Here is a 13,279-nt window from a genome sequence, read left to right as displayed (position 1 = left end):
TTCCAAAAGTTATGTTTCTTTTTAAAAACAATTTGTGTAATCAGCAGAGTGGCTCTCACAAGAATGAGGCGGTAGACGTAGGTTGAAGAAAGACACCGAGTCTTGTAATTACAACACACCCTAAGTCAACATTAATTACAAACATAGCTCAGAAACACAAATCCTAACGTGTGTAAAATGGAGGATGAGATGAGATGAGATGAGGAGACTGAACCATTTTGGGGGGTGGGGGGCTCAATGAATAGAACGGCGGGATTCTGCCATTTGCATTCCAGGGTCGAAGGGGGGAGAACGGCTCCATTGTCAAACAGCAAAAGAAAAAGAAATCAAATCTGATTGGCACCAAAATCCAATAACTGCCATCACGTATTTCCTCCATCCAACCTCGTTCCATCATAAAACATCGTTACTGCAAAGGCTAGATTTTTTTTAATTGGTAGGACAATAATAACCATAGGGCAAAAAAACAACAAAAACAATCATCATCAGAGGTGACCCTGCTTGAGCAAAAAAATGAATCTCTAACACGAAGCTGCGGATCACCTGTAAACTGGCCAGTCGATATTTTCACACTCGACATCGTGCGCGTAGCTTTGCACGAATAAACACAACGTTTGCTGGGGCCTCCTTTGTGGCATCGTACAAAGGGCAGCGTCACGGAAAGACGCTCAGCAACCAGACGAGGATGCTGCTTTTCCTACTGCTCGACTGGAAACGCGTCCTCACGATTCTGCACGGCCACTCAGTCTACAACGAGATGCAAATTTAAAAAAGAAAATGCTGAGGTAAGTCATTTCACTGTGTTACTTGTTTGAAAGTAACACATATTTGATTATTTTCACCATGGCCATATTTATTACTTATAAGGCCTCGAAAGTGAGTCAGATTTGTATTGTTATGCGATTACAGGACTGAACAAGAAGACACAATGGCGATTCCTAAAAATATGTCCCCGTAATGGTTCACACACAGCAATTTGCAGATCTTAAGCCAAAATGATATTTCTAAGCCAATATATTTCAAATTTAGTGTTTTGCAAAAAAAATCTTGTTTTCACTAAAATAACAAAATGACTGACATTGAAAACGTTTGCATTAAAGCACTTTATGATGCCGGATGGTCTTCATATGAACTCGCGCAGAACTTTCCAGGATATAAAAGCTCCTCGGCTACTTTCAGTGCTTAGTAGCAAGTAACATGATATATAAATAATAAAATGTTTACAATGCAGTATTCGAAATTGGGACGCTGCAAAGTTTAATGATGTACATAATGTCATTGCAAATCATTCCACATACTCCCAACACATTGCAATCCCAATTTCCTGAAAAGCCAAAGTGATGATCTTGTTTTGTCTCCGTGATCTCATAACGCTGATGTTGTGTTTACGAAGCCTTGAATATCGGTGACCTAAAAGTCGTGTCGGGGTATTGCTGGTGTGTTGTTTCTCTGCAGTTGCAGACTGGTTACAATCTAGAATCCAGCCTAAAAAAGAAAATGTCACGTTGAGTGGTGCAGCTTGATTGACAAGTGTAAAAAGAGCCGCCGCGACCGGGGCTTCACTTGGGGATGGAGGTCAGAGTGCATCGAATAAAGATGACAGCTAGCGCGACAGCATCCGGACACATAGCTACTACATCTGACCGGCACAGTCCAATGGACACGAGCGTCTTCTACTGCAAGGCTTTTACCAACCAGTCCCACTGCTGCCTCAAACAATAAGTGCAAACAAACAAACAAAACAAAGCTTTTCAAAGTAAATATGTAATTGTTACTGGATTCGATTGCACATTTCATCGCAGCCATTCCACAGATGGGAAACTATGGCGACGCCCTCATTCAGTTCAATGACGAGCGAGGACAGCTCGAGCAAAACAGACGAAAATGATTTCGTCTCCACAAAGTACAAGTGAGACAAGAAGTCCGAGTCAATTACTGTCACACTGAGGAAGTACGGCAGCTCTTTGGTTCTTAAAATTGTGCATACTGTACTGCTGCCATCAGCAAACAGAGGAAGCTTGTATTATCTACCTTGAAGCATTACGCAGCTTGTTAGTTTGTAGCATGTCAAATGTGTCCGTAATGTTTCCTATAAAACTTCATTGGGGGGGGGGAAAAAAAAGATCTTTTTGTGAAGGGGGGGGGCTGAGATAAAGTGGTTGCACAAGTGCACACACCCGCTTATAACCAGGGCGCATGGCTGTGTTGAGAATGAACCAATCACATTGCACAAGTGCACACACCCGCTTATAACCAGGGCGCATGGCTGTGTTGAGAATGAACCAATCACATTCAAATTCAAGCTAAAGAGGAGTCAGCACACACTTGACACCATTTTAGGAGCCTCTGATGAACCCCAAATTCTACAAGTTCTAGAAGTGGCCACAGTTAAGAGGGTGTGCACACTTGTGCAAGCACATTTCGTTTTTTTCCCCCCCTTACACTTGAGTTGTTTATTGAGGTAATGCCACATTAAAAGGCTATCAATTATTTATCTTGGTCTCATTTCTTCAAATCACACACACACACACACACACAAAAAAAAAACTGGCATTTGAAAAGGGGTGTGTAGACCTTTTATATCCACTGTAGTTTCACAAATGATGGTAACTTGTGTCACACAGCACCCGGTATTTTCTTTTTTTTCCGCGCATAACAGTCAGTAGCTGTAGCTGTGAGTGTCACATTCTTGTGAGCCATTCCAACACCATTGATCACCACGCAGGTGAAGGAAGCGTCGAGGTCCTCTAAGGTGACGTTCTTCAGAAGCAAACTCCCCACTTGAATTGAACCATCCTCCAACGTGGATCTGAAACATACACACATACATACAAGCTACAACGAGACCTAAAGCATAAAACGTACCAACTCGGGGAACAATTTGGTCCAACACTCACGTGTCTAACTCAGTTATTCTGCCACTGGTGTAAATGTCTTCAGGGAACGAGCCATTGACGAGCCAGTAGAGGAGTGTCACATCATGGCCGCAGTTGGTCAGAGCTGCACAATGGAGAACTAACGGCTGCCCTGAAACAAATTCCACACATTTTATAGACATGCACTAAAGACCAACATGATTCAAAGCATGTCTACATTGTAAATTAAACACAATTAATTATTTTATTCGCCCGAAGATAGCTGGGATAGGCTCCAGCAGCCCACGACCCTCGTGAGGAGAAGCGGTAAAGAAAATGCATGGATGGATATTATTTTATTATTTGTAGTTGGAAATGACACAAGTGGAAAAACATTAAGGTGTGTGTTAGGAAAATTAATATTAGATTTTTTTTTTTTTTGGGGGGGGGGGAATAAACATTTTGAACAAAATTATTGGTACTTTCTCAATCCAAGCATATCCCAATTGTTATTCATATACAGTACAGTTGATGAGAAGGTTCAAAAAAACAGATTGGAGTAAAAAAATAATAATAATAAGTTACCAGAATCCTTCAAAATGGAGCAAAAGAATGCATTTCTTATTCAGAGATATGATTAAAAAGATAACTCATATCAATATCTAAATGAACCGTATATGAGCCCCTCGATGTACATCCAATGGCTTGGAATCACTTTTTTTATTTCACTTACCTAGTTGAGCCTTTATTTGAAGGTGGTCAGGTCCAATGATGGCTGGTAATGCATATTCAGACACTGCTGGACAAATATTTTTAAATGAATGAGTAAATAAATAAAAAAAGCTGATTTGGACACCAATCCACAAAAGCGAGCATACCTGGAGAAGCATCCGCTAGCAACAGACTCAAAGAGCCCAGAGCTGTGGTGAGAAACGGCTTCTTTACAAGCATGATACACTGAATCAAACGGGCTGGCGCGAGGAAATAATCAGGTTACCTTTGATGACGGACGACAGCGTCATGGTGACTCTGCAATTGCAGTGTTTCTTCTTGAATGCTCGCTCTAAACACGCTTGCCATTTCTTTATATGTAGCACAGAGGACCAACTTCCTCAATGTGTTATCAAAGACTGTGCGAAAGGTCAGTTCCAAGGGGAAATCCTAACAGGCTACTTACTGTATTACACCGATATGTCATGTATTATATTCTCATCCTATTAAATAGGACTTGGATTTAGTTTACAATATATAAGAGATATAGCATTTAACTGATTTTAATTATTTACTTTATATATCGTTTTTTTTTTGTCCGTGGCTAAAACTGCACCCAGTCATGCACTTGGGTGGCTAACACGAGAACTTGAGTCACTCTCACACTTACCAATTTTTTTAATTATTCAAATTCAGCAGGGTTGTTAACAACACTTCTCTGTGGCGTGTCAAATTGACATTTATTTTGAATTTACAGGGTCTTAGAACTCCCCGATGACTGAAATGCCCATTACATACAGTCACAAAAAAAGTGTGTTCATAAACATTTAAGACGCAAGTAAAAAAAGCAGCCAGCTAATGATTATGAACATATTTACTGGGGCGTAAGCTGAAGAAAACTCCGAGAATTGACAGGATACTGCGATTACTAATCAATTGAAACATTAGTACTGGTAATGTGCGCCTAAAAATATATACAAAAAGTACAGAGAATTTGTAATCGATGTTTCAGTTCATTGCCAGGCTTCCCGTTATTTGAATCGGAGCATTTTCTTCTCCGTTTGCCACACGAGCTGCTCACTCCAGACCGAGGACGTAGTTGATGCCCTGCACGAAGCCGATGATAACGGGTTGCCAGGCCACCAAGTAGCGAAGCCAGTCTAAAAGTTGCCCATACATGACGTGCGGCCTTTCCCAGCTACAGAATCTTAGATTAAGGGGAAAACAAAGAACAAAAGATTGCCACTATTCTAGCTTTTGTCAATTCGGATTCAATTCTCTGCAGTTAGCACAGAGATGGGTTGGTTAGATGATGTGTTCCCATTATGTCAGAAAAGGCCCCATTTATGCTTTAATCTCGAAGAAGCTTTGCACCATATCACGTCATAATTAAATTACCATCATCTCACACTTCGCAGATATTCGCCAAAGGATACGGGTTACTGAACATCCGCTTCAGATCCACCTTCTCTTTGCAATATGGACACATCTGCTTCTTTCCCACGATGCACCAACCTCTTATGCAGAACTCATGGAACCTGGATGAGAAGTTAAGGCAGACCAACACCTGACAGGGGTCAGCTCATCAGACGGAGCTGCTCTAACATTTTGCAAACAGCTCTTGTATCAGAACCAAGGGTTTGACCTGTCAAGAGTAGGTATTTCCCAAGACGCCATTAACTGCCATGACGTGATGAAAGGAATACCAGAGCGCTTTCCTGATTGTGCAATTCCTGACACTCAGTCCAGTAAATTCACCGTGTAAATAACTTGATACAACCCCATGGGGAACACGTGGTTTTCGAAAGGCACAAACACGGAACACAGAGCAACTTTTATGTCAGCTATGGTTGCCTGTTTTTTTTTTTGTTTTTTTTTGTGATCCTGGCAGTAAATTATAGGGGAAGTGAGTTGTTTAAAATAAAACGAACCAACTTACATCACACAAAAGGTCAACCAGAACGTGGAGTGTTTCCACTTCATAACATTGACAATGCTTTTCAAAGAAATTAGTCTCTAATGAACTCCCGTTTATTGCAGGGGATACATTCTAGGGCCACCTGCAATAGGTCAAAATCTGGGCCTTATAAAGACCATCTGATTTTATTTATTTAAATTTTATTTTATTTGTTTAAAGTTTCACCCCTCCCACACACTTTAAACGTATTAAAACACACAAACATTGAACCCATTGTAATCCTATTCGAACACACACACCCCAAAAAAACTGCAAGAATAAAATGTAGTGTAGAAAATACCTTATTTATTGGAAAGTCTGTGTGTTAGATATGTAGAATGGCATTTGACATGGGCAAGTCCGCATGAGAGTCTCTGGGCATTAGCTGTGGCTGACAGGAGCTCCTGCGCGAGTGTGCCCACTGTGTTTTACTTTTCTCCCTGCACTCAAGAAACGGCTGAAAAGTGTATTGGCAACTGTGCCTCTCCTTTCCCACATGCCAGGGCTCACATCTAAATGGCTCAATATTTGTAATGGAGTTCTTCATGGGTCCATTTTAGGCCCATTACTATTTTCTAATCTATAAATATTAAAAACTTTGGTTACAGTGATGCAATTTTCATTTTTATGCAGCTAATGCAGTGATTGATCGTGCTGGTCCCGCCAAATCAGAAGCACTTGCCAAGTGAAGGCTGTTTTTACCGTTTTCCATAACCAGCAATAAAAGCTAAAGTTGACTATAAATGCTCACAAAACACAGGTGATCCTTTTCTCTCACAGTAAGAAGAGATGCAAATCCCCTAAAGATTCTTACTGTCCAGTCTCTTTTAAACCTCATGTAAATAAACATCTTTCAAAAATGAGGTTGAAATTTCAGAAATAATAATATCTTGCTTCTTCTTGCTACTGCTACTTTTTATCTGGACTTGATAATGGTGACCTTTTGTACGTGAATGAAATGCCATTCTGCTATCTTGGCTAGGTCTCTTTCGCAAAAGAGATCTCAATGAGACCACAAAGTGAACTAAAACCCAAATAAAATAATAATAAAAAAAATATATATATATATATGGTAAAAATGATAACTTGGAAAAAAATATATATATTTTTTCTATATACTTTAATACTTTCAGTACTAAAAACAGCATTCAATGCAGATGCTGAGTGAAGGATACACATGGTTGCAGGATAATCTGTACGTGTTCTCTATGATGCCCTCCTCACTGACGTCAACAAGGATGGCTTGTCCACATACGGCACAGATGTCATCAGACAAATGCTTGGTTGGCATTCCGGATGCATTGTAATACTACAAAAGAGAGGGACGACGGCGTGGCCGTTAATATTTGAGCAGCGCCCGTCACATCCCTGATGAGCAAAGCCTGCCCGTTTCTTACACCGACTGTTGACGCCATGAAGTCGGCACACATCTCTGCAAAGTCCCTTCCGAGGACACCGTAGTACAGTCCGTAAAATAGCAGGGACACACCGAAGTCCATCGCATCTTCTGGCTTTATCCTGCAAAGGGACCGCTGCGTGATTAGCATTGTCTGACTAACCTACACCACCAAACTGTTATTTTCCAGGGTCAAACATAAATAGATATAAATCTAATCTACAGTATGATACTTAGATTGTCCCCATGTTAATCATGTAAATAAGATTCAGTTTGAATGGACACTAACACCAGGCATTTATTTAGTAATATTTGTAGCGTTGAGCATTATTAAATGGTGTAGAACAGCCCTGCATCATACTGAGCTGTTTTTTAAATTGATACAGTCAACAAATTCATCCACGCAAGTAATCTCGATCATGGGTGGGCACGGTCTGGCCTGCGGGCCACAAACGAGAATTTTCATTATCAAGAGTACTGTGATTATTTGTTGCATTAATATGATAAGTTGTTTTTTTTATAACTTGTTAGTTCATTTATTGTAAATGGTAAAATAAAAATTTGTAATAGACAAATTGACAATTGATAGACATGTAATGATTTTATGTACATCATAAAAATTTTTATTAATTAGGTATCGGTAAAGGTAATAAAATTTAAAAATGAGCATTAATTGTTTTATTATTTAAATTAAGTATTTTTTAACCTGACCTACAAATGTCCTCGGCTTTTTAGAAACACTATTCAGTATTAGGACATTCAAGTGCATGGTAGGGCAGCATTTAGAGGCCCAAGAAAATGGTGGCAAACAGCACTATCTACTGGCCAGTCCGTTGCAAAACATTGGGCTGCGCCAGAAACGTCATTTTTAATGTTTTGGTTACAAACTGTAAAACATCGAAAAAAGTCCCACGACCCACCTGAATATGAGATTGATACCAAAGAGGGTAAACATGACAACAGTGTAGCCGACTATCCCAGTCGCATAGCTGATCTTGTAGAGGAGGAGGAACCACTTGTACACCAATCTGCAGCGGGCGGCAAAAAAACGACTTTCTTTCAAGACAGACATCGTCATTTAAAGAGAGACGCGGCGGGAAGTTGCATTTTACCTCGGTGTCGTGCAGGCCAGAGGCTTGCGAGTGGCACGGTAGGTAATATATGCTGTGATGACAGAGAAGATAAACCACGTGGTCAGGAACCTCCACCAGTGGAGTTTGGTAGTAAAGTAGAGAGGAACTACCCACATCTGGAACAGAGTCACCAGCTACAAGACAGCAGCATGTTGACACACGTAAACCAGGGAGAAAAAGTTACCAATCGACAAGCCGATGACTTGAAATGACACACTCCTTCCCGACAGTTGATTCTGGGAGAATTGTACAACTAAAGCAAATTCATTTTCAAAAGTACACTCTTAAAAAAAATATTCTCTTTCTAGTCTTTAGGAGAAAATTAAAAAGCATTCAATAGTTGGCTTATTTGGAAAAGTAATGTATGTTAAGCACGTGTGCTATTTGGCTTTTCTGCGACATATTCCAGAAGGATCAACTTCAACAGGTGGAACGCGAAGAGAAAACAATTTACAGTATTCCCTCGTTTATCGCGGGGGGGGGGGGGGAGGTTGCGGACCCCACCTGCAATATGTTAAATCCCAAGTAGTGACCACATATTTTTGGATTATTTATACATATTCTAAAGCTCGATGACCCTCCCCAACCTTTTATTAATCTTCCCCACATTCCGCTACCATTCTCTTATAAACACTTTCTATACTCTTAAACACCTTTTAAACTCTTCAACGTAAAGTAATGCACAGCAGTACTGCACGCAATGTATATTTCATTCCTTGTAATATGTCTTTTAATGAATTTTTCTTTTGTTTTATTTTCAGATTTAACGTTTTAAGCGCACGGTGACCGACTGGTTAGCACGTCTGCCTCACAGTTCTGGGGACCGGGGTTCAAATCCCGGACCCGCCTGTGTGGAGTTTGCATGTTCTCCCCGTGCCTGCGTGGGTTCTTTCCTCCCACAACCCAAAAACATGTGTGCTAGGTTGAGTGACAACTTTAAATTGCCCCTAGGTGTGGAGGTGGCCAATTATTCGCAATACGAATATGAAAAATCCACAAACACTGCACTGAATCCGCCATCAGTGAAACCACGATATAGCGAGGGAACACTGTACACCGGGAGAAGGCGGCGATCCACAATTAACATGGGAAGACTCCAAACACACACATTGTTACTTGTTATCAAAGTAACTTTTTTCGTACAGCGTGAGGCACATCCATGACAAGACTCAAACTTAAAAGTGTGGGTATTGGTTATAGGTTGTATTAATAGTGGCAGTTAAAGCATTTTTACACATCTATGATGAATGTTAACATGCTACTTAAAACACTGCCTGCACAATAAAGGTTTTTACTAAAACAACATTTGACCCTGGAACAATTTTCAGCAGAGAAGGTCCACAGTTATGTCCTGATGTAACGCCAATATGCATGCAAGTCTTGTCATAGTCAATTACTTACCTACGCTAACGCAATAGTACTAAAGTCATAATAAATACAGTAAATATTTGTATCACACAAATATAAAACAGTCCAATAAAAAAAACTAAGTTCAGCATAACTGGGCATGCCGTGTAACATTTTTATGCCGCTGCGCAGACTTATTCATCGAGCAATTTTTTGCAACCTGCGTTTTATATTTCATTACTTGGGAATGAAGTAGAAACAAATGGAGATTGGCCAGGACCCCAGAACAGAGCGCGCTCAATAGTTTCCACTGTTGTCGTGCCCAGAAAAATGCAATTCATTCATACAAAGCTCTTAACAACAATTTAACATTTTGCAGAAGTACTGACTATTAACGTTTCCTTGTCAACTTTCCACCAGCCACCAAACTGGTTGGGCCTAAATGTATTTATTGTGCCCCCAAGCAGCTTGCTGCCACAGAGTAAAATATTCAAAGTCAACATTGGCGAACTACACTACATAACTTGTGCATGCATTACTTACAATAATCAAAATTCCAAATGACAGCAAACATTCTTAACAATTGATCCATAAATGACACCCAGTTAACACGCAGACAGTTATTGTTTGTTCTTGAACGACGGGGTAGTGCGGTTTCTTACGTTGTAAGACTTGGGGTGTCTCTGTTTCCACTGCACCAGGACGAGCTGGGCGATGACGAGCGTGACAATGAGGATCAGCACCATCTCGGCGTGCATGGCCTCATGGCCTTTGTGTTTGGCATGCATCTTGGCGTGCTCCACCCTGTTGGACAAACACGCAAAACGTGTCTTTCATCGGGAGCCTCCTGCTGGCTTTACGACATTGTGATACAGTGAACCAATTCATTACAGCTCTTATTTGGATTGAAGGAATTAGAGCTGAAAGGACACTAACCTCCACTTCTCTTCCGGTGAGAGCTTGGACACGTCAAACTGTAAACAAGGAGCGACACAATTATTATTCTGGATACTTGATAAATGCAACAGAGTACTGGGGCCGCCTCGAAACAAAAAAAAAAAATTAATAATTACACTTTGACAACAGAGTCACTTTACGAGAACAAAGGTTGAAGTGATCATTCTAACCAGACTCTGACAAACTGTCATTTCCTGGAAAACTTGTCACATTGCAATGCGGCCATGAATTGCAATACCGTACAATTTCAGTTCCAGATGCCATAACGTTGGGTCCCACAGCGACCACATGAAGAACGAAGGGATTGTAGGAGAATCTTTGCACACCTCAGTAAAAAGGAATTTGCGTCTTTCCATGCGGTCCTGACTGACTTCAAAACACAAAAAGGTGGCTGTGACAGCTGTCTGATTGCGACTATGCATGATATTCGTCAGACGGATATCGGACCCGACCGAATTGACATTTGGCCATTTTGGATAGGAGACTAACGGCCACTCCTTTTTATACAGGCATTAACTTTGACCCCCACCAAACACGTCAGCTGTATAGCGAAAAGGTCCTCATTTTACTCTGCAATGTACACGCAATGGCGTGGCAACCGTTTGGGAGTAAAAATGACCGACTTGAGTCAACCGTCAGCTGACCGCAAGGATATGAACGTTAGCAAGCTAGCCGACAAGCGTTACATTCCGACTCGTGCTGTTGCTCGTTTGGCTACATTTGTTTTGTCGACTGAAACCTTATCGGTGAAGGCGCGGAAGGCAATACGCGACGTGAGCTGTGTCGAAGAAGAGAGCTTAACAGAGACAACAAGTGCTGACGTTGGGCGAAATCTGTGAGCGCGAGCTAACGCGGCGTTTTACCTGTTAGCCGCTAGCGCTCAGAAACTAAATGCCCTCGTCCTGCTTCAAGCGTCGCGACGAAGCGTCTGACGCCTTACACGCACCTGGATGGGTTCGTCGTGATGCTCCAGTCCATGGTCGTGCTCTACTCCGTCCACCTCCACCTCAAACAACCCGGCCATCTTCGGACTCGGAGTGCCGCTTTATCCTTCGGGAGCCATGAGCGCCGTCACACGGGCACTTCCGGTCTTGTCTTTCCTGCTTTGGCCTTCAAAATAAAGTTTGATGACTATGTTGGAGCGCTCCAAATCTCAGGACATTTCCGTAGTCATAGTCAGTGACGTTGCGGTGAGGTTCGTGATTGGTGAGGCACACTCACGTGACGTCCTGAGCGCCATGAAGCTCAACTCAACACTGCCACATGCTGGTTGTGGCACCGTACACACCAGACTCCACTGTGCGCTTTTAGTGGCTTTTCTGGCCGATAAGAAAGACCAAATGTCACACACTTTCATTAAATATATTAGACATTCTGTTAAACGTCAGTAAGTGCAATACATGTGTGATAAAACCTATATTATTGGCGATGTAATGAGGAAACACCAATGTCTCTTGTGCGAAGCCACGGACCAATCACAGCCTACCTGAATGGATCTGTGCGTGGTCCCTTGAAGCATCATGCGACCAGGTGACTCGTAACTGCGCTTCCTATGCATTTGAACGGGAAATATGAAAATTCAGCTATTTTAGTGATGAAATTATTGGATTGAAAAAGAAAATCAATGTAAAGCACGGACCATAGAACTAAAATGGAACAATTTAATGTAATCATGAGGTTTTTTTTTTTGTGGTTTTTTTTACTATTCACTTGCAGTGGAAAGGAAAGACCACCAGGGTCCAGTGCGGCTCTGCCTCACTTGCCTACCCTGACCGCACCCAACTGATCATCATGTGGGGAAAACTGTGAAGTACCCAATGACATCTCAACCATGGATTTAAGTGTGACTTAACTCATGTTGTACTTACTATTTTTTCGTCGGATTCTTTTATATTAAGCGTTTTTCACACAAATAGTTACTGTAATTCAAACTTTGCTACTGTGTTAGTGTATTTTAGAGATCGTCTACGGCACACGGCCGACTTGGATACAAATTCCAAAGTCCAAACTTATTGTTTGAGCATTCCCGCCACATTCAGACCGGGAAAGCCGAAGCAGTAAAAGGCAGCAAAGGAGGACAGCGATTGGTTGAAAGGACAACTGGAGTCTCATCTGATTGGTCGAGCGATGCGGTCTTATTGGTGCGCGTCCGGTTGGCGCTCAAATTGAAGCCTCCTTGAAGCTAAAGGACGTTGTTTAATCTGAACTTTAAAACAAACAAAAATGTTAATGATGCGATGCGCAGTTGGTTTTGAAAACTTCTTAACGATGTCATAAATGTATTGAAATATTGTTTAGTTGAAAAAAAATGTTTGACGCCGTTAAATGTGTAAAGTAAAATGGCCCCTAAGTGAGAAAAACAAATAATAATAATAAAATGGCGCAGGGATTATTCCAGTGGTGGGTGATGGCGCCAAGTGGCTTTTGTTGTTATTGTGTGACTGGTTTGACAGGTGATTACTGTTGCCGCACCTCCAAGAAAGAAATATGAATTTCGGACTTAAATACAGAATGTGGGTCACAATTTAGGAACCAACATTTTTGACAACTGACCGTTTATCTTTTTTATATCTTTGGTTTGGTAATACGCCATCCTATAATTTAATTCGTCCAGTTCAACCATCACCGATTCGCTTTTTTATTTGACATATATATTCGATATATGCAAAATCGAGGGGAGAACTGACTTAGGTCTACCGATGGTCACGTCATTTCTGCCGAGTCATGTAAGTAACTCGCTTATTTTTTTCCTCTCACTCTCTCTCTTTCGACAGAATATGTCCACAATGAAAGAAAAAACTTCCAACAAAAAAATATATATGAACGTTACTTGAATAAAGTCGCTGTAAGAACATCGACTATTTTCAGAATGAAGACTTTTATGAGATTTTGTTTTTAAATAGAAGAATAAATTCAGAATTTT

At 41.0% G+C, this 13,279-nt stretch overlaps 2 protein-coding genes across 6 annotated transcripts; both read right to left on the bottom strand.

Annotated features, from left to right (window-relative positions):
• Positions 1–2,129: 2,129 nt before the first annotated feature.
• LOC133466873 (interleukin-1 receptor type 2-like) lies at positions 2,130–4,071 on the bottom strand. 5 transcript variants are annotated; one of them, XM_061751010.1, is made up of 5 exons: positions 3,853–4,071; positions 3,734–3,775; positions 3,589–3,654; positions 2,898–3,027; positions 2,130–2,809 (listed from the first exon to the last, which is right to left on the bottom strand). In XM_061751010.1, the coding sequence occupies exons 1-5, from the start codon at positions 3,875–3,877 to the stop codon at positions 2,617–2,619; spliced, it is 456 nt and encodes a 151-aa protein (XP_061606994.1). In that variant the 5' UTR covers positions 3,878–4,071; the 3' UTR covers positions 2,130–2,616. The 5 variants fall into 5 exon arrangements, with proteins under 5 accessions (XP_061606994.1, XP_061606995.1, XP_061606991.1 ...); XM_061751011.1 differs by having other exon boundaries at positions 3,589–3,651; XM_061751008.1 differs by having other exon boundaries at positions 2,133–2,809; positions 3,734–4,071.
• A 155-nt stretch (positions 4,072–4,226) lies between these two features.
• On the bottom strand, positions 4,227–11,499 carry rnf121 (ring finger protein 121). Its single transcript, XM_061751006.1, has 9 exons — positions 11,303–11,499; positions 10,336–10,373; positions 10,062–10,203; positions 8,032–8,186; positions 7,840–7,947; positions 6,921–7,041; positions 6,699–6,832; positions 5,003–5,104; positions 4,227–4,764 (listed from the first exon to the last, which is right to left on the bottom strand). The coding sequence occupies exons 1-9, from the start codon at positions 11,378–11,380 to the stop codon at positions 4,644–4,646; spliced, it is 999 nt and encodes a 332-aa protein (XP_061606990.1). The 5' UTR covers positions 11,381–11,499; the 3' UTR covers positions 4,227–4,643.
• Positions 11,500–13,279: the final 1,780 nt, after the last annotated feature.

Source organism: Phyllopteryx taeniolatus, chromosome 17 (assembly GCF_024500385.1).
Source record: "Phyllopteryx taeniolatus isolate TA_2022b chromosome 17, UOR_Ptae_1.2, whole genome shotgun sequence".
In the NCBI taxonomy this organism is placed as follows: Eukaryota; Metazoa; Chordata; class Actinopteri; order Syngnathiformes; family Syngnathidae; genus Phyllopteryx; species Phyllopteryx taeniolatus.
The sequence above is the reverse complement of the archived record's forward strand: the minus strand, read 5'-3'. Positions and strand labels throughout refer to the sequence as shown.

Coding starts and splice junctions, on each gene's coding strand:
- LOC133466873 (XM_061751007.1), bottom strand. CDS start 3,745: ATGCTTCTCCAGGTATGCTCGCTTTTGTGGATTGGTGTCCAAATCAGC. Junction 3,028..3,588: donor TCAAATAAAGGCTCAACTAG/GTAAGTGAAATA, acceptor AATTTGTTTCAG/GGCAGCCGTTAGTTCTCCAT. Junction 2,810..2,897: donor AGAATAACTGAGTTAGACAC/GTGAGTGTTGGA, acceptor TGTATGTTTCAG/ATCCACGTTGGAGGATGGTT.
- rnf121 (XM_061751006.1), bottom strand. CDS start 11,380: ATGGCCGGGTTGTTTGAGGTGGAGGTGGACGGAGTAGAGCACGACCAT. Junction 10,204..10,335: donor TCACCGGAAGAGAAGTGGAG/GTTAGTGTCCTT, acceptor TTTGTCCAACAG/GGTGGAGCACGCCAAGATGC. Junction 7,042..7,839: donor GGTATCAATCTCATATTCAG/GTGGGTCGTGGG, acceptor GTCCCTTTGCAG/GATAAAGCCAGAAGATGCGA.